Source organism: Spodoptera frugiperda, unplaced genomic scaffold (assembly GCF_023101765.2).
Source record: "Spodoptera frugiperda isolate SF20-4 unplaced genomic scaffold, AGI-APGP_CSIRO_Sfru_2.0 Scaffold39, whole genome shotgun sequence".
Taxonomy (NCBI): domain Eukaryota; kingdom Metazoa; phylum Arthropoda; class Insecta; order Lepidoptera; family Noctuidae; genus Spodoptera; species Spodoptera frugiperda.
The window spans coordinates 28,820-48,175 of NW_026095713.1; the positions used below are offsets into that span (position 1 = coordinate 28,820).

At 35.2% G+C, this 19,356-nt stretch overlaps 2 protein-coding genes and 1 long non-coding RNA gene across 4 annotated transcripts; 2 read left to right on the forward strand and 1 right to left on the reverse strand.

The window, feature by feature from the left end:
- Window positions 1-1,266: 1,266 nt before the first annotated feature.
- Window positions 1,267-2,283, forward strand: LOC118277776 (uncharacterized). The gene is made up of 2 exons (XR_007707598.1): window positions 1,267-1,368; window positions 1,880-2,283. It is a non-coding gene; the product is annotated as an uncharacterized LOC118277776 (long non-coding RNA).
- Window positions 2,284-3,046: 763 nt separating this feature from the next.
- On the forward strand, window positions 3,047-7,304 carry LOC118277778 (glutathione S-transferase 1). 2 transcript variants are annotated; one of them, XM_035596681.2, is made up of 6 exons: window positions 3,047-3,210; window positions 4,507-4,657; window positions 4,841-4,899; window positions 5,481-5,622; window positions 6,333-6,523; window positions 7,028-7,304. In XM_035596681.2, exons 2-6 carry the CDS (start codon window positions 4,514-4,516, stop codon window positions 7,143-7,145), a joined length of 654 nt encoding a protein of 217 aa, XP_035452574.1. In that variant the 5' UTR covers window positions 3,047-3,210; window positions 4,507-4,513; the 3' UTR covers window positions 7,146-7,304. The 2 variants fall into 2 exon arrangements, with proteins under 2 accessions (XP_035452574.1, XP_035452575.1); XM_035596682.2 differs by lacking the exon at window positions 3,047-3,210 and adding an exon at window positions 4,187-4,336.
- Window positions 7,305-10,624: 3,320 nt separating this feature from the next.
- LOC118277769 (odorant receptor 82a) lies at window positions 10,625-17,139 on the reverse strand. The gene is made up of 5 exons (XM_035596675.2): window positions 15,475-17,139; window positions 14,508-14,607; window positions 13,323-13,427; window positions 12,801-12,956; window positions 10,625-11,434 (listed from the first exon to the last, which is right to left on the reverse strand). The coding sequence occupies exons 1-5, from the start codon at window positions 16,269-16,271 to the stop codon at window positions 11,378-11,380; spliced, it is 1,215 nt and encodes a 404-aa protein (XP_035452568.1). The 5' UTR covers window positions 16,272-17,139; the 3' UTR covers window positions 10,625-11,377.
- Between the last annotated feature and the right edge of the window lie 2,217 nt (window positions 17,140-19,356).

The window sequence follows — 19,356 nt, forward strand, 5'->3', positions numbered from 1 at the left end:
AAATCTTTTACAATAAGAAACCTTTTACAATAAAAATATATAGAATTTAAGAAGAAATAAAAATGTACACCATGACACTGACAGGAGAAGCCAAAAATCTTTTTGATAAATATATTACATTATACATATGAAATATCAATGTTGACGCGAGCAAGAATACGAAACGCACACCCACCATCCCCGGACTCGCCGCTCACCAGAACCCAACCACGAAGAACTACCGGTGACAGCAGTTGCGTCGAGCTGGAGCGACGTCTATTTCTCCCCACCAACGTCGCCGCCACCTGGGGCCGAGGGACGGAGAGGAACGGAGCTATACAACCTACATAGCTCCGTCCCTCTTACACTGATCAATGATCGACCATTCTGACACAATTGTGATAGCAGACTCCCGACCGACGTACAGGGGCCTTCTGTACGTCGGCCGGGAAGAGGCCGGCCACCGACGGGCTTGGGAGCCAGGGTCAAAAGACCCGGGTCCCTGCTACCGGTGGTTGTACGCGGCGCATGAAATGGTCTCAATCAATAAATGAGAACGTTATGCGCGCGTACTACGGTGCTACAGAGGGAGGAACCAACCTCACTGCGTACCGTGAAAGGATGCTGTCGATGTTTCAGGTACTCGAACCATCCGTCAACGACTCTGCTCAACGACTCTCGGATCAGGTGCGGGTCATCCAACGCAATCGTAGATTGGATGAGGCTGCAGTTGATCGGCTACGCTTAGAAGCTCTGCGCAACCTAAGTCAACTCTAATTTTAGAGAATTTTAAATAAATATATGTAAAAGATAATCAATCATCTACCAATCAACAAATCAATGGATAGCATAGTCATAATATACTTTATGTTTGTTCGGAGCAGTAATGGAATCATAGCGCGATCAAAACTTATAATAAAAATTATATTATTATTTTTCCAAATGTTACTAACACAGTTTTTAAGATTTTGTACTACTAACTAAATATGGACATCTATCCGAAATAAACGTTATATTATTATTATATTATAGTTCATTCATTTATTTCTTATACTTTTGTTACATTTTTAAATATTAAATTAAAAAGAAAAAAATAAAACATTTAAAAATATAAAAAGCAGTAGCCCACCAGCAACGGGATAAATCCAAGCTACCGGTGGTCAGGGCTCAAGAGAGAGGAATTTCCGGACAATACGCGCCGTGTCCAGAAGTACTGCCTTCTGCATCAGGCTCTTGATCCAACCATCTAACGTTAGCCTACTCAGGTGTTGGTCGAGGCTTTTGGCTATCAAATCCATGGTTGGCTGGTGATGAGGTTACACTCGCAGATATTTGTTGTGTGTCTACAGTGAGTTCCATGGATGCGGTTCTACCTATTGATGCTAATACGTAAGTATTTTTAGCCGACTTGAAAAAGGGAGGTTCCCTGTTTGACTTGTCTATATGTATGGATGTATGTATGTTTGTGAGCGATTATCTCGCGTTTGACTTAACCGATTTTGATGCTACTTTTAGCATAGTATTTGTCAGACTTAGGAGAAGCTTTAGAGATGTTAACTAGCTTAAAAAAAGAATAAATAATGGCAGATAAAAAGGGTCCCTTTTTGTTAAAAATAAATAAATAAATGCCTCAATTTACTATTTACACTATATGACGTACACCCACTTTTCACCATTCGTAAGTCCCATGTAATAGGGGGTGAGCCTATTGCCATATAATGAGTAGCACGATTTCAACTCCAACTAATAAATTTTCGAAAGCCCGAAAAAATCCTAGCAGCTATTTGCCCGACTTGGGAATCGAACCCGAGACCGAGAGATTGGTCGCTCTTGCGACTAATCGACCTACGAAGCAGTATTATTATTAGTATAGACAAAATATATTGTTTTTTCTTTCTAGATACCCGAATCTCGCATCCTGGATGGATCTGTGCTCACAACAACAGTTTTATGTAGCGGGGAACTTGCCTGGCTTGGAACAATTCCAGGGTCTGGTGAAACATAAGTTGGGTTAAATGCTGGAGACATATATTTGTCTTGGATAACGTCACATACGCTAATAGAAGAAATTTTATGTTGCTTTCATAACTACAAGTTTCATGACGACAATGATTTTGTTTACATTAGATCCCAATATATATTTTTTTGTCCATTTGCGTCATGTTTGTCATCGGTAACAAAATTTTTGACCTGTCCATTATTAATTTATTGCTGAAAACTTGTACGCATTTTAAAATATAGCTTGTTGTTACAATAGGTTAAGCTTCTTTTTAAGTTTCAATTAAATATTTTTGCTTGTAGGAAGACATGTGTTTTACTATTTCTAAACAAAATGTTTTCGGTAAGTATTAATGATTAAATAGGTAATCACAAAATTGAACACAGTATGCTCAAAAAGAGTGCGCAAAACTGTGTCTGAGATTTTATATAACCTACTTATTGTGTATTTTTGAGATAAGGAAATATGATTGGCAAAACATTATGAAAATATTAGGTATTATAATTGGATTTTTATTCAAATCTGAAAATACATACATATGTTACAAATACAACAGGGATGATGACGGGGTATGAAAATAAAAAATCATTGTAGTCCGTCAGTTAGGTAATGAAAAAATATATAAGATAACAATACTTAGATAAAACGAATCAAAGGAGAAATTGGAGCAAATACTAATGTAATAGCATTTTTACGTGTAAAATCTACCTAGAAAGTCTTCAAAGGTAGGTAAGTATTTGTTTTCGTTAGAAAATAAAAAATACATGTCTAACATTTTAAAATAATCTACAAGACAGACATTCAAATAAAAATTAATCATCTACCCTATTAACATCAACATAATTATTTTATCAGTGAAAATCGAAATTCAACAAAAAAAAGAAAAACCTACTACCCACTTTAAACGCCACGGGGGTCACCGGTGACCGACGTCAGCGGAGGATTTTCCTTCAACACTTTTCTATTGGCAGTCAGACTTAAATAATATTTTTTATACAGTTGTCAAACCAAAACTACGGGCCAACCATTATTAAAATTAGCATAACACGTCGAACAAGTATTGCACAATATATGTAATACAACTCGATAAAAAAGATTAGTTGGGGAGAGATCAGTTTCCGATCTCTACGTGTTGATAACATTACCGGTACAAGAGTGATTTGCAATTTACTATCAATCATTCAATTAAGGAAAAAGTGTATTTTTCATACTATATACAGTCCCTACAGCTAGTGAGTATATTTTTTCTTTAAATAATATTTGTTCAGAGCGGTAACGGAATCATAGTGCGATCAACATCTATAAAAAAATATTTTTATTATTTTGAGTTCTCGCTGCGCTGTCTAGATGGCGTTAAAATCAAGAAAGACCGCGCTATAGTTTTGTTACCTTAATTAGGTTCTGCGTCAATTTGACGTCCAGGGCCCTTAGTAGGACAAGGAAGAAATACTAATAAAGTGCGGTGAAAGAATAGTGGTGTTTGTGTTGGTCTCTAAAAATTCTTCTGAAGGCCGACCCTCTGATTTTATTTTCGCTGTAAAATATAGGCATAGTCGAAATTTATAGTTTGGTCTTAATGCAAAATTTTTATCGAATATCGAGATCGATTAATACGTTTCATCAATCGGTAGTTTAATACTCTTGATTCTTAGATATTTTTTTAATTATTTTGGCTAATCTACGAGAATACAGTATCGAAGTAAATGTTGTCTGAAAAAGCAGGAATACTAGAAAATTATGTCACACATCAATTTTTATACACCAGTATAGCCTGTTTTTAATTATGTGTTAAAAGTCACCGGTCGCAATCAGCCGGTTCAAATAAATACGAATAAAAAACCAGTTTAAATATAGACGTTGAATATTTATTCGCAGAAACATAAACTAAGTATTTTGTTTCAAAATGAATAATATAAGATTATTATAAAGGGTGAGTTTGAATTCGACGTATTTCCTACAAAATTAGTTCTGAGGTCCAGTAGATGAATTCTCAGGTCCTGGCTTATACCCTAAAAAAACTAATATTATAAACGTGAAATATTATGTGTCTTTGTATGTTTGTTATTCAATCACGTCAAAATGGCTGAAGAGATCGGTATGAAATTTGGAACAGGGGTAGATTATGGTCTGGAATAACACAAAGGCTACTTGTGATACCAGGGGAATGCAAAGCCGCGGGCAGGAACATATAAAAAATGTCCTTGGTTTGTTATGTCTGTTTCGCTGCCACTATCAGTGCTAGAGGCGTTGAAACACTGATTTGTTTGCAGTGTCAATCGTGACACATAACTACGAAGACGTGTGAATTTCTCCACTCATACTCGTACTATCATTATTGTCAAGTTCTACTTTTGACCGGTACAGTTGTTTATTTTATTTGTGTTCAAAAAACAAATATTCAATTTAATTTTTCGTAATTTTACTATACTTTTGTATTTTTTATAAGTACTTAGCTGATACTAGACGACTTCATCAGCGTAGATTATCACTTCTAACTTTCATACCTCTTCATCATCCATATATTTCAGTTGCACAATGGGTATGAAAGTTTACAAGAGGGACACTAGTGGGCCTTGTCGGTCCGTGTTCATGGTGCTTGAGCTGTTGGGCATTAAAGATGTTGAATACATTCACATGAACTTGATTCAACGCGAACACTTTAGCGAGGAATACTTGAAGGTAACTAAAGCCATAATTATTATTTTTATTTATAGAATAGAATTAAAAAAAATCAAATAAGATGTTACAATGATTTGATGAAAATAAATAAAAATATGGAAGAGTTAATTATTCCGTCCTCAGATTGATGTTAATAGTACTGCTAAAATACAGATTTTTATGCCAAAATATTTACAATTTCAGATGAACCCACAGCATACAATTCCGACGTTGAAAGATGGTGATTTCGTAATCTGGGACAGGTAAGATTAAGTATTTTTGTTTAATTCGAATACATACAACTATACAATAAAATCACTACAATTATAAGTATAAACAGGCCTGAATGTATACCGTAAATAATATTATTTTTTTATAAAATAACTAGATTTATTTGTTATTGATAAGATAAAGCAACTTATCAATGTAAGGGTAGCTAAGACTACGTTAGCGCCCTTTGCGTTGCCTGCTCGCCTTTTGATTTAGTTTCTTCAAACAAACAACGTTACGCCTTTAATTCCCGAAGGGGTAGGTAGAGGTGCATTTGCACAATACGGCACGTAATGGCACTGTACAATGTACACCCACATTTTACCATTTGTGTTATAAGTCCCATGTAATAGGGTCAGTCTATATTACCTACACTTTATATACTAGCCACAATTCCAGACTCCGTGCTACTACTGAAAAAAAAAATCGAAACACCGAAAAAACTCCAGTAATACTTTAGCCGGACTCTGGAATCGAACCCGAGACCCCTTGTCCAGCAGTCGCACTTCGACCAATGGCCTACCTCATTAATTTAGTTTCTCCATTAATTCTATAATATAATGTTTTATTTCAGCCACGCAATCGTGACCTATTTAGTCAACCAATACGCAAAAGATGATTCCCTCTATCCTAAGGACCCTAAAAAACGGGCCATTGTAGACCAGAGGTTACATTTTGATAACGGCGTTCTCTTCGCAGCATTGAAAACTACTATGGTAAGTTGTAACATATTAACTTTTAAAACTATTTATTTATTGACTACTAGTGACCTGCCCCAGCTTCGCATGGGTGCAATGATGATATATTACGCATCTATTATACATACTAGTAATAAACTATCCTCTTGAATCACTATATCTATTTAAAAAAACCGCATCGAAATCCGTTGCGTAGTTTTGAAGATTTAAGCTAAGCTAAGTTAGGGACAGAGAAAGCAACTTTGTTTTATGCTATGTAGTGATTCACTATTACTACTATTTATTTAATTATTTATTAGGAATATTACATAGACTGACATTCTAAAATTAAGCTACATGCCTTGTAATCACTTACTGCCCTACTCAGAGACATTTAATATTTAATTTATTAAAACTATTCCGTAGTAACCATTTTGTATCGAAAACGATTGCTAAAGACTAGGTTTTTATTTATCATAATATTTGTATAATATTAAGTAGTTATTAATTCCGGAGCTGCGGACTACCTAGCGGGTTTACCGGGGCTCCGGCTCGAAAAGTAGGAGTAGGAACGGTGTAGTTTTTAGTCAGTAAGAGCCTGACTCCCTCTCGCCTCGTCCAAGGTGGGAGAAGACATTTGATGATTTTGCCCCTTAAAAAAAATGTAACCATTAAATGACTTTGATTATGGCGATTAGTATTCAAAAAGATTATTTCTTATTCACACTATAATCAGTTTAAATTCGCAGGTACCAATTTTATACAATGGTGAGACGGCATTCAGGCAAGAGAATCTGGACAAAATAAAAGAAGGTTATGAATTTATGGAGAAATTCTTCTCTGGACCCTGGCTTGCAGGAGAGTCGATGACATTGGCTGACATTTGCTGTGTTTCCAATGTCAGCTCTCTCAATGAAATTTTGCCCATAGATCAAACACTGTAAGTATCATTTTTGATTGTGAACATTGTTAACACACTTTATTTGTAAAATATTTTAACTGTATATACCGATTGGTAATGAAATCGAAATACGAACAAAATTAGTAATATTTTTTTTTATCATATTTTTGGCATCATTTTTATGTGTGTTTGTGTATATATATTTTTAAGTCGGTTCATATTGAAGCATTGAGGAAACAGTGACAGTTGAGTTTTAGTAAAAGAATATTGTTGTGCATTTCTCCATTTTTTTTTTACTGAAACCAATTCTCTGTTCTGGTTTTCTTTACAATAGTAACACTACTGCCATAGCTATGTAAATTAGCATTGTATAATTATGAAAGCAAAACCATACAGCATGTTACAATTTACATTGAATTAGTAAGTAATTTGATGTTAGACCAGTCATTCGAAAAATATCATAAAAAAAAACGCTAAAAACATATTATTTTCATAATCTTCAACAATCTTTTTGGTATCAAGTTGTATCATTATCTTTTCCAGGTATCCCAAATTGTCTGCCTGGTTTGAGAGATGTTCAAAACAAGACTTCTACATCAAGAGAAACTTGCCTGGTGTGCAAGAATTAAAGGAATTATTAAAAGTAAAACTTGTATCTTAAAAATTAACGAAGTTGATCGATCATCGACACATTGAAGTAAAGTAGAAATTGAAGATTCATGTTTTGTCGTACAAATTCAAGTTTTAATGTTTTGTCAAGATATTGTTCCTTATGCAAAAATAATGTAATGTTTGTTAAAAATAAATAAGTGTTCCGTTACTGAGTTTGACTTATTTATAGTGTAGTTTTGTCAGTATCGAGTGCTACATATACTGCTATGATATTTCAAGATTTTTTTAAGTAGCAAAATGTTATATCATGCCTGGGATGCCCTGTCGGATTGCCAGGGTTGCGGAAAAGCAGGAGTAGGAACAAGGTAGTGGTAAAAAGTATCACACCCCCTCTCGTCTTACCCAAATCATTAGAAACCATTACCATATTATGATTTTATCCCCCAAAAAAAGTAGATCATGTTACCTGTGTTATAGGGGGCGAGCTTCATTCTCAATAGACATAGAATTTGAGCAGAAATTAACAAATTAACTGCCACACTCAGAGTCATTTAATGCTTACTTAAACTATTCTTTAGTAACGATTTTGTATGTAAAATAATTGCTAAGGACTGGGTTAAGTAACCATTAAATGACTCTGAGTGCGCGAGTAAATCACTTAAAACAATAACACTCGTAAATCAATGATCAGTAAGTCACAAAACCTTTATGCAGTTACATCACAGATTTCTCAACTGCAAGACAATAATGAACGACTACCACTTAGGAAGTGCAAAATTAATTAAGTTTCTTCTTACACCGTTTATTTTAAAGCTAAAGTTTAATCTATACCAAGAGATAAGTTATCCGCTTTCTTATTGCAACCGTTGCAAATAATACTGACAAGGTTGTTTTAAACAAATGAAGTTTTAATTTGGTAATCGATGCTACTGAACTTAAAAGTAGTTTAATTGTGCCTGATTGTTCAAATTAATAGCAAGATCAACGCTTGATCACGTTTTATATTCGGGGTAGAAGGGTAAAGGTACCTGTGTAAAATGTTACTGTGGACGAAAATTTAAAAGCAATAAGTTGCCTACTCGATTTAGAGCTTAGAATTGGAACTGAACTTGTAAGCTTAGAATTGGAAACAGTTGGAAAAAATATTAGTGTCTTCGCCCTGGGTTTCAGACTCTTACTGACTAAAAACCATCCCGTTCCTTCTCCTGCTTTGAGCCGGAGCCCCGGTAACTTTTTACGTTGTCCGCAGCACCGTCCTTTATGTATTACACAACTTTGGCCAAGCAATCATTGATTCTATTTGACTAACTCTAGCATACAGGACATTTAACACGAACTGAACTAAATATCCTGCTATGATCGGACGAATTCACTCTTACAAAGGATTGAGCAATGGGTCTTTACCAAGGACCTTCCGGCTAGTCGCATTTACACAAAATCAGTAGTCATTCAACGAACATTAAATCAGATACGAAGTGGACAAAGGCTTTCTGGAACAGAAGCACAGTTTAAAAATTACAAGATTTTGGGTTCGATATCAGATATGCTTGTTTTATTTTGTATATTGCGTAGCGTAAAGTTACATTTTCATTTTCAATAGCATCAGCCGTCAGCTGAGCTGATTGTAATACTGACACATGCGTGCTGCCATCTGAACAGGTCCGCTCAAACTGTTGTGGTTCTTTCCTCAAAAAACCACTACAGAATCAACTTACTCGGTTCTCCGACATCTTTAATTGATTTTATCTGGACTTTAAAAGAGACTATGACCTCTGAGTTTGTTTCGGCATTTCTTCTCAGAGTAGTCAGATAGGAAATGCCGGCCTCATCTAGTTATTTAAGAGATTGACGTGTAAAAGTGTTATTTTATAACCTATTTGCAAAATAAATATCATTTATCATTTATCATTTATCATTTATTAACTTGAGAGTTGAGAGTGCTTTTCACTCAATTTGTGGGTAAATTTTTTCCTTAATAATACTATGGTTTTTGGATTACATTAGTATATGAATAAGAAAAATATTAACCGGTAAATATGGAGAAAAAGAGATAAATAGAGTTTATTTGTAAAAATGGGTTATACAAGAAAATGTGGTGTTTAGTTACATTGCGAGCTCTACCATATTTTACCAGGAGGCATGCAAATCTAAAAAATATATAATAATTAAAATTTAAGGAAAATGATGTGAATAAATGGAAAACGATACTAAATAGAAATTACGACTTGTTACTATTCGATTAATTAGAATATCATTTAACTTGCAAATAAAACTAATTCCAACTATTCATACACAATTTATAGAGTTTACACAATAATTTTATAAATACCTATTTTGCTTATAATACATTCATGTTTTCAGCATTTAGGCAAATAAGAATGATGAACAAACAATCATACGAACGAATAAACAGAGTGTAAATAATGGGCGGACAGATGTCACAATACACAAAACAAATTGGTACTTAGCATACAAAACAGTAGGTTGTTTGTTAAATAGCCATTTTTTTTTGCACAGTGACAACTGACTATTTGGGTTTCACAAATTGTACCATTTTCACGAATATGGCAAGGTAATTGTTGCTTTTTCACGTCAATCTGATGGAGACCTGTCAGAAAATGTGTTTTCTTTGTTTATTTTTGTTATGAATCCGTGTTTTAATGTGTTATTAGTGCGACTGGTACCTATTATGTTTGATTTTGTTTTGACGTTTGTGTTTGATTGGAAGTAACATAATAGGAATGATGACGGGGTATGATAATTAAAAATCTATTTAGTCCGTCAGTTAGGTAATGAAAAAATATACACGTATTTTTTTATTTTGTCATATAGGATAACAATACTTAGATAAAACGAATCAAAGTTAGTGTCTAATATTTCAAATTAGCAGACATTAAAATAAAAATGAGTCATCTACTCTATTGCATGTACTTAAGCATTACTATTAAGTAAAAGAAAGCATGATTTTGGTGATAAATAATATTATTTATCTTATAAAATGTATTAGAATAGCGAAATTAAAACAGTATAAGAGGTGAACTTTATTTGCACATTTCAACAATCAGTTAAATATATTCGATTTAAAATGAAATAGCGTTTAATTTAAATCATTACAATGAAAAGTATTTGAGTCCAGTAGAATATTTAATTTTAAAATCCTTAAAATATGTTATAAAACTCAGCATAAACAATTATTAGTTTCTCTTTTGAAGTAAAATCTGACATAAAGCTAAATATAATCCTATTTTTGGTGTACCTCTAGAAATTAGCGTACTATTAATTCTGACTACAAAGCTTATCTACCACCTTTGATCATGTTTCTGGAAACTTTACCTCATATTTTATAATAATATTAACAAGAATGATTTTTTATGGAATAGGGGGCAAACGAGCAGACAGGTCACTTGATAGCAAGTGATCATGGACAACCGTAACACCAGGCGCCTTAATTTGTTGTTACAATTGTGTTAGAATGGTCGATCACTGAGCAGTGCGAGAGGGACGGAGCTATGAAGGTTGTATAGCTCCATCCCTCTCGCACTGATCAGTGATCGACCATTCTGACACAATTGTAATAGCAGACTAAGGTCCCAGAGGAGTCACAGGTGCGTTGGCGGACGGTGACAAAGTATTGCGCTCTTTTCTTAAAGGTTTTTAAAATCATCACGCTATAATATTATAAAAGTGCAAATAAGTTTGTTTGGATATTTGTCCGTCAATCACATTGAAACTACTGAACGAATTTTGATGAAATTTGGTATACAGACAGGATATGAGCTGATTTGGGTTTGAATTGATTTTATCTCACGGGAACGCGGCCGAAGCCCCTGGTACAAGCTAGTTTGATTATATACTGTACAATAATAATGAATAAACGTCTAGCCGTAAGTGAGGACAGAATTCTGTTAGCATAGATTTATTTTGTCGCAAAGATCCGACTAAGATCACCTTTAATTGAACATGCAGAGACTAAGGGATCAAAAACTCGTTGTTTTCACTTGCATTTATTACAATGACTTGCTTGTACGAACAAATTTATTTATAAATACATACAGTGGTTTATCTATAAATACAATTTAGATTTTATTTACTCGAGTCTACGTGACGTTGACCCGAAATTTGGGAATATGAAATTACAAAATAACAAACAAGAATTAATTGTTTTAAACTGATAGCTAAGCGGTTCACCTCGCATTTAAATAAGCAAATGTATTCATCAATAAGATTAAATAAATTGTGTGTTTCAATGAATTAAATATAAATATTGTTTGTATTGTTAATTCAATTTTCTTGCATTTGAGAGAATAGAGTGAAGAAACTGTAGGAGCCCTTCATGATCTGAAAAAAAAGAAGATACATTTAAAAAAGTTAATGCGGGATACGAAAGACGTTACTTATCCAAAATACACTTTGAGGCAAGGAAGCCACTATAAATATACTTAGATACAAGTATTTTGTTAATTGGTAACGTATGCTGTATACAAAGCATTTAATTAAATTCAAAATGGGAGTATTTAGTTGAAAAACGCATATTTTTTTAAAGTTAGATTGTTCTAAAAATTAAAACTTAATCTCTATTGGCTCCATTTCTTGGCTCCCGAGTATATATTTTATCATAATGTGATCGACTCGGGAAGCAAAAACAAGAAGACACGTCATTTGTTTTGTTATCTTTATATATATAATTCTTCTGTAAGTGTGTATGTCACTGAACTTCTCTTAAACGACTGAACCGATTTCGATGAAATTTTTTGTGTGTCTTCAAGGGGATCTGAGAATGGTTTAGATTCACAATTTTGTCCGCTGGACAAGGTTTTTTTAATTAATTTTTAATTTATTAGTAGTTGTTGATTTTGGAATGTTTTACATTGGATCCGACAGACGGCGCTACCATCGCAGTGTCAAATATTAATGACGTTAGATATTGTCATAACATTTGAATAACAATTTTCACCAAAAAGGTCCAGAATGTTTTAGCTTATTAAAAAAAAGATTAAAATTTTCAAATTAAAGACGTGTAGACAGGACAACGTCTGTCGGGTCCGCTAGTTTAGGTATAAAATGTTGTCCTGCATGAGCGATCGAGACGCGAAGGCGATTCGTTGCAGCGCGGCGCGAAAACAACAAATCGAAATACCTGTACATACTACACATTACATATACACACTACATACTATACATTGAGCACATGGGATGCAGTGAGTTGCTGCATGGGATGCTGTTTATAATGTCGGAAACAGAAACAAAACGAAACAATTCACATGCACGTATATTACGTATAACATAGCCGCCGTCACACCGCATCGCGTTGAATTCGCGAGTCACCGCACCGCTTCGCGTTCGCTTCTAGACCGCTCACGCAGAACGTCGCATCACACTTGCGCTTGACTATGTCATAAGTGCGTTTAGAAGCACATCATTTGAGATGGCGATGGCGATTGGCGATTATCGCCAAAACGAGCCAAGCGAAGCGCAAAGGCACTACCTACCTTTTCTCGAAGCGGTTCGTCGTATTTTTGAACCTTCATACCGTATATCATATCACCGTGCGGCCGACTCGCTAGTTACGTCCACAGTTTGCACGCCTACATACATGGCTCCACACTAGATCTGATTACTTTTTGACAGTGCGAGCTATATGGTCTCGTCTTGGCAACATTTAACATGAAATGTTTTTGTGGGATACATTATATTGAATACTTACTTCAATAAAAGTAGGTATAGAGAGCGTAGTGTATGGACCAGCATCTAATATCAGAGGATGATTTAGTTTTCCAGCCAATAGCAAGAGTTGTTTGCGCACACGCACGTTGCTCTTCCACCAATCACTGCTGTAGATTCCTCTGTCAACAAGCTTACTCTGCAATTGTAAAATGTGATTGACTTGAGCGACACACTCCATATAATAGAGCTCTGATGAAAGAGGGACTGGTGATAATTTTTTACAATGTAAAAATGTGAATCACCTATATACGGTACATATAACTCTTTAAGGAGGGATAGTCATCAAATGACTTCTCCCTCCTTGGGTGAGGCGAGAGGGAGTGTCAATCTCTTACTGACTAAAAACCACCGCGTTCCTACTTCTGCCATTCGAGCCGGAGCCCCGGTAAACCCGCTAGGTAGTCCACGACTCTAGGAAAGATACAGAGTGATAGTATGGTAATTTACTTGTACAAATGTTTTACTTACTTACTTTTACGAAAAAAAAAAACTAATAACTTACATGAAGAGTCACTTCATTGCTATGCCAACAGTACAAAAACAGTTGTGAAATTAAACCAGACGTGTACTGAAACACCCAAAGCTTTTGCGAGGCAGTAGCTTCTTTCTAAAAACAAAATTGTATATGTAAAATATTATTTTTTAAGGTAAACTCATATAATGATTATACGTCAGTGTTCATTATGGAATCAAAAGCCGGGTACATATTTAAGTGTTGTAATATGTAATACAACATGAAAGGAACATTTAATAAACCGAACGCAGGGCGAGCATTTGTTTCCAGGGGCCTTAGTCTGCTCTTACAATTGTGTCAGAATGGTCGATCACTGAGCAGTGCTAGAGGGACGGAGCTATGTAAGTTGTATAGCTCCGTCTCTCTCGCACTGATTAAGCATTGTAATAGCAGACTAAGGCCCCAGCTTGCACGCGGTGAACATAGCTTAGTCTGTCAAGAGCACGCGTTCCGCGGTCCAACACACACAATCCGTCCACACTTATGCTTCGATCACACTCGCAAGAGGGATGGAGCTATACAACCTACATAGCTCCGTCCCTCTTGCACTGCTCAGTGATCGACCATTCTGACACATTTGTAATAGCAGACTAAGGCCCCTGTATACTTCTTTACGTTTAGCAAAAAAACTAACGAATACGCGGGTGGCACGAGTTGTAATGCTCTGTTCGCAGGTAGTGTGCTCGGAACATGCTCGTATGGCTTCTACAATATGGGAATTTTGTTACATTACATGTTACACTATGTAAGTCTGTACCCGGCATAATATCAAGTCAATTATTATGTTATCAGCTTATTCACGTAACTGTTTGACGAGGAACTCGACTAGTTTCAAACCATGTAAGAGACTCATATTCATGAGCAGCATTCCGCGACACATGACGCGGCTAATATTGGCGACTCGAGTTTCGTACTTTCAGTAGTAGCGCAACAATCGCCACGTCTAGCATGGCTTGAACTAGTTGCCGTCAAACAGTTACGAGAGTAACCCTATAACATAATAATTAATTTAGTATGTCTCACAAAAGTAATAATAAAAAGTTCTACTCAATTTATGAAAAATCAAAATTAAATTAATCCGAAGCAGTGAAAGGTTAAGCAATTTTTAATTATTTCAAACTAGAAGCCATATAATTTCGACGCTAAGTAATTAACGTCAAATAAATTACTCACGGAACTGAATTGCACCACGCTACCGCAAATTGTTATGGAGCACATTAGTACATAAACAAACATGGTGGGCGATAGCAGAGAGTTGAAAACTGAAGAGTGCCTATAATATAAAATACTTTATTTAAACACCATTTTTTTAAGAAACATTGCCTCGCTCTTGTATTTTCTCCTGTGTCGTGGGTGCATTTGCAAACATACAATTTCACAAGCACATGACACCCAGACTCGAAACAACAATTTGTGGATCACACCACAGTCGCCAACCGTGTTATAAAGTAAAATAAACCTATTCAATAGTAATCGTTAACCTTCATTATATGTTATTGACTTACTCACGTAACTGTTTGACGAGTAACTCGACTAGTTTCAAGGCGCGGAATACTGCTCATATTCATGAGCAGCATTCCGCAACAAACGACTCGACGATTGTCGCGCTGCTACTGTGAATATTAGCCTCTAGCATGGCTTGAACTGATCCGGAGCTGCGGACTACCTAGCGGGTTTACCGGAGCTCCGGGTCGAAAAGCAGGAGAAGGAACGGGGTGGTTTTTAGTCAGTAAGAGTCTGACACTCCCTCTCGCCTTGCCCAAGGCGGGAGAAGTCATTGGATGATTTTCCCCCCTCAAAAAAAATCGTTTTATCGGCTTACGTGAGTGATATAAATGATAATTAATTTAGTATGTCTCACGAAACTTATTATAAAATTATAATCGTTAACCGTTTAAAGATATGGTTATTGGTTATTGCAGATTTTAGCGTAAATTATGATAATTAGACTTCATTATAGTTTAATCAAGTCTCCAACAAACTAGATTAATTTAAGATGATCTTAATTTTGGCTACCTAATGTAAAGCCTTCAAACTTTTAATTCAGATAAAGAAACTGAACTCCCAAATTAGTTTCGTCGATCCAATCAACGGGGTAAAGCACTTACAACGGATCCATAAAAACTTATGAAGCACTTACTTCAATAAGACATTATGATGTCTATGGCACTCTTTGATCCTATCTAACACGTCTTGTGTCGAAGTTACATCGTCAAATAGGCTGTTACATTTCTCCCTTAGTATAATCATCTGGCCTTTCAGATAAGACATGATAGCAACAGCGTTCATATCGTACACAGCTAGCACTCCAGAACCTTGACTTCCCATAATGATGTGTACAATTACGCTTATCAAATATCCAGGCATCCTTTCGTTATCAAACGGAAACCAAGAACACAGAATCTGTGGCAACGGTTCGGTTCCCATTCTTATCTCTTCTCGGTAAGAATGCGACGATACGTACTTCAATAAGGGCGTTAGTATTAAAAGGAAATTTGTTATAAGTACCATCGTCCAAAACATGTATGTTATAATCCTAGTATACTTCGTATAGCCTTCCATATGCTTCAGGATTATAGGATCTCCGTTTTTTATTTCTTTTAGTTCTTCTTCAGAAATGGACTGTGCGAGCTTCCTCCATTCGCTCTGCCAAAAAACGTAGGAGAAACATTTTGCTAGACAAATAACACTGAGGACAGTAAGAGACATATTGTTCAAAACTTTATTAATATCGTGCCTGACGAAATAAAGATCGACAAATTGACTTGTTACGAAAAAGAATGTTGTTAGATGTATCAAATTGTAAACGACCGTTCGAAATTTGCCCCCAGTTTGCCAGAGGCCAAATAAATACAATCCCTTCAAAGTTGGACCCAATAAAGGATTTTTAGGATCCTCTAACCGCTTGGTGTATTTTATGACCTTTTTTAGAAACATGCTTCTTTGTGTGAGCACTGAAAACGTTAAAGCGTAAATGTGCTATAATGTGCTTTACAAGGGGTTAATTTCTTCAATTGTCCAATTAGCAAATCGGTTAGAATGTTCAATTTCATTTTATTTCTTCGCACAAAGCCGTGCTGTAAATTGTTCGCAAATTAACCCTTTTTGTTGGGTTCCGTCGTTATTTAGGTACAAAGCAAATATAATTTTCTGATCAAATCAAGTGTCTACCACTAAGTTTGACCTTATTAACTAAATTAAGTACTAGAATAAAAGTAATACGCGCATTTGGGAGTTATTACATTTTTATTGTGTTTGTAATGTGCGGGTTATGATCAAAATTACCTAATAATCATTAAGATTGCAAACACAGCGGGATAATATAAGTATTGGTGTCTAACCTAAATTGATATATTATCCTAAAATACAGATTTACATTTACACAGATTTACATTTACACAGATTTACATTTAGACAGAATTATTGTAAATAATACTTATGATTCGACTAATGTCTTACAAGAAGGCTGTTTAAACGTTTAAGGAGAAATTGAAAACAAATTTATGGTACGTTTTTACTAGTCGCCTAATTGTTTAAAGTTCAAATGATGAAATGCTTCAATATCAGAGTCATTTAATGGCTACTTATGCCATTCCTTAGAAATTATTTTCAGTACAAAATCGTTACCAAGAAATAGTTTAAATAATCATTAAATATCTCTGAGTGTAGCAGAAAGTCACGTTTCGTCTATAAGAGAAAACATGTTTAATATCTTCTGTTGTTTTTCCAATTAACTTTCATTAAGCTTTTTTAAATATAAGAGAGAGTGCAAAAGATAATTATTTTTCTTGTTATGTTAACAAGCGCAGAAAAGTCCATTAAAATCCAGCCACTATGTGCTTTTGCTCCACCTCACACATTTTCCACTCAGTAGATACCTCTTTTCCAAGAGTGAAAAATCAACAAAGATATTTGAAGTATAATGTTTATCTTGTACGTCAATTTTCTAAAAACTGTGTTATACGATTACTTATTTATTTATTCTTATTTATTTATTTTATTAAAAGGTACATGTTATAAACTTATAAACTAGTATACAGTCCGACAAAACTATATAATATGTAGTTTGTCTGTCGGATCCGAGAGGTATATCTATTATATAAAAATAAGTCGGGTTTTCCTTCCTGACGCTATAACTCCAGAACGCACGAACCGATATCCACGGTTCTGCATTCGTTGGATAGGTCTCGGGCTCCGTTTGGTTTATAGCAAAAAAAAAATCGGGAAAAGCAAGAGGAATGCAGGAAAGCAGGGAAAATCATTGGTGGCGAAACGGAGTTCGCCGGGTTTGCTAGTATTAGATAAATATTATGTATTAGTAGTAAATGCTTACACAGTAGTATAATGTATTAATATGGATTTATTTAATTTCCGCATATATTGACGGTTGACGGGGTATGGAAATTAAAAAAAAAGTTAGTCCGTCATCTTTTCATAAAATAGGTAAGTATTTGGATGACGGTGACTATTGGCTAAGTCTTGTAAAAGGGATATAGTACCGACTAATTATCGTGGTTTTACTTTAGTTTTCATTATTGCTACAATTTCGGCTGTTAAGTAACATGCAAGAGCTGTAACTGTAAAACACAAGATGTAAGATTCTGATCTATAATGGTTCAAAACAAAATCTACATAATACAGAACTAACGCCTGTCTCCCATGGTGGTAGGCAGAGACATTGGAACGCCAATGGCTACGATTTTTACACACCTCTTTCGCTTCATCAACAGTCATCAATCTTTTCATGCAAACTCGACAGTTAAAGGTATTTCTAAATTTGACAAAAAAAAATCTGAGGAGTAAAATCTAACTTTCTAATGTATTATAAGCTTAATGACATTAAATTTACAGCGTTGGCGACTCGCCCTTACTATAGTGTATTGCACCTATAAAGCCATCTGTCCTTACTCGTCCCTATTAAAAGTTTAAATACGCTTTATTTCTCCACGTGACGTCATAAAATGGCGCCTGCTTGCGCAGTTTTCGAATTACTGAAAGACGTTCACATGTTTCTTGATTCATTGGTGGAGTAACTGAGCATTGCATTATAAACTTTACGTCGATGTGCTATTAGGTGCTATTTTTCTTTCCTCTGATGTTTGTACCGTTTCGAATGTCTTATTTTTCACGGGAGTGGTTTAAATAATTGTTCAATACTTATACCATTGCAAGTGATAGTTCACTGGAACTGCGGACTATCTAGCGGGTTTACTGGGGCTCCGACTCAAAAAGCAGGAGTAGCAGGAGTGGTTTTTGGTCTGTAGGAGTCTGATACTCCCTCTCGCCTCACCAAAGGCGGGAGAAGATATGGGATGAAACGCATAATTAAAGAAATATAAGTACAACAAGTATCAAATAAATAATTAGCGATTCGTGATATTTTGTGCATAAAAACAATAGTGGTAAGTCTGATATCCCATGACTGTTATCTCTTAAAAATAAAATATTCTATAAAGCATACGGAACCGCGTATAAATGTTCTACTGGAAACCAATTTTCCTATTCACCTTTAACAGTCAAGTTAAGTCTAATTTCCGCTTAAACGAGTTTATTAAAAATGTATAGGACATGGCCAGCCACTTAGGGACACATTAAGGGAAAAAATCTACAATACCTTTATTTACACTTAAAAAATAAAGTATAAGATGAGAAAGTATTCTTTACTACAAAACCCATGACTATAAAACTTATATAAATTCGGTACTGCTCAAAAATGCTTAGGAATTTCATGCACTAAAATGTACTTTTTTATATTGTTCGGATCGGCAACGGAATCAGAAAATTTAAAGTAAAATTATTATTACTATTCAAAACACCAGAGGCGTTACAAGAGCGCTATTCTTTTGGGGGTTAGGAATTTAAGGGTTGTTAGGTCATCGGGGATTGCGAAGATTGGGTAATTAGGCTTCCGATAACCTTACTCACACAACACAAGCGTTGTTTCACGTTGGTTTTCTGTGCGGCCGTGGTATTACTCTGATCGACCCGGCCCATTAGTTCCGAAGCATGGCTCTCGCACACT

Coding starts and splice junctions, on each gene's coding strand:
- LOC118277778 (XM_035596681.2), top strand. CDS start 4,514: ATGGGTATGAAAGTTTACAAGAGGGACACTAGTGGGCCTTGTCGGTCC. Junction 4,658..4,840: donor TTAGCGAGGAATACTTGAAG/GTAACTAAAGCC, acceptor TTACAATTTCAG/ATGAACCCACAGCATACAAT. Junction 5,623..6,332: donor CAGCATTGAAAACTACTATG/GTAAGTTGTAAC, acceptor TTAAATTCGCAG/GTACCAATTTTATACAATGG.
- LOC118277769 (XM_035596675.2), bottom strand. CDS start 16,271: ATGTTTCTAAAAAAGGTCATAAAATACACCAAGCGGTTAGAGGATCCT. Junction 13,428..14,507: donor GCGTGGTGCAATTCAGTTCC/GTGAGTAATTTA, acceptor TTTTGTTTTTAG/AAAGAAGCTACTGCCTCGCA. Junction 11,435..12,800: donor CTATACCTACTTTTATTGAA/GTAAGTATTCAA, acceptor CTTTTTTTTCAG/ATCATGAAGGGCTCCTACAG.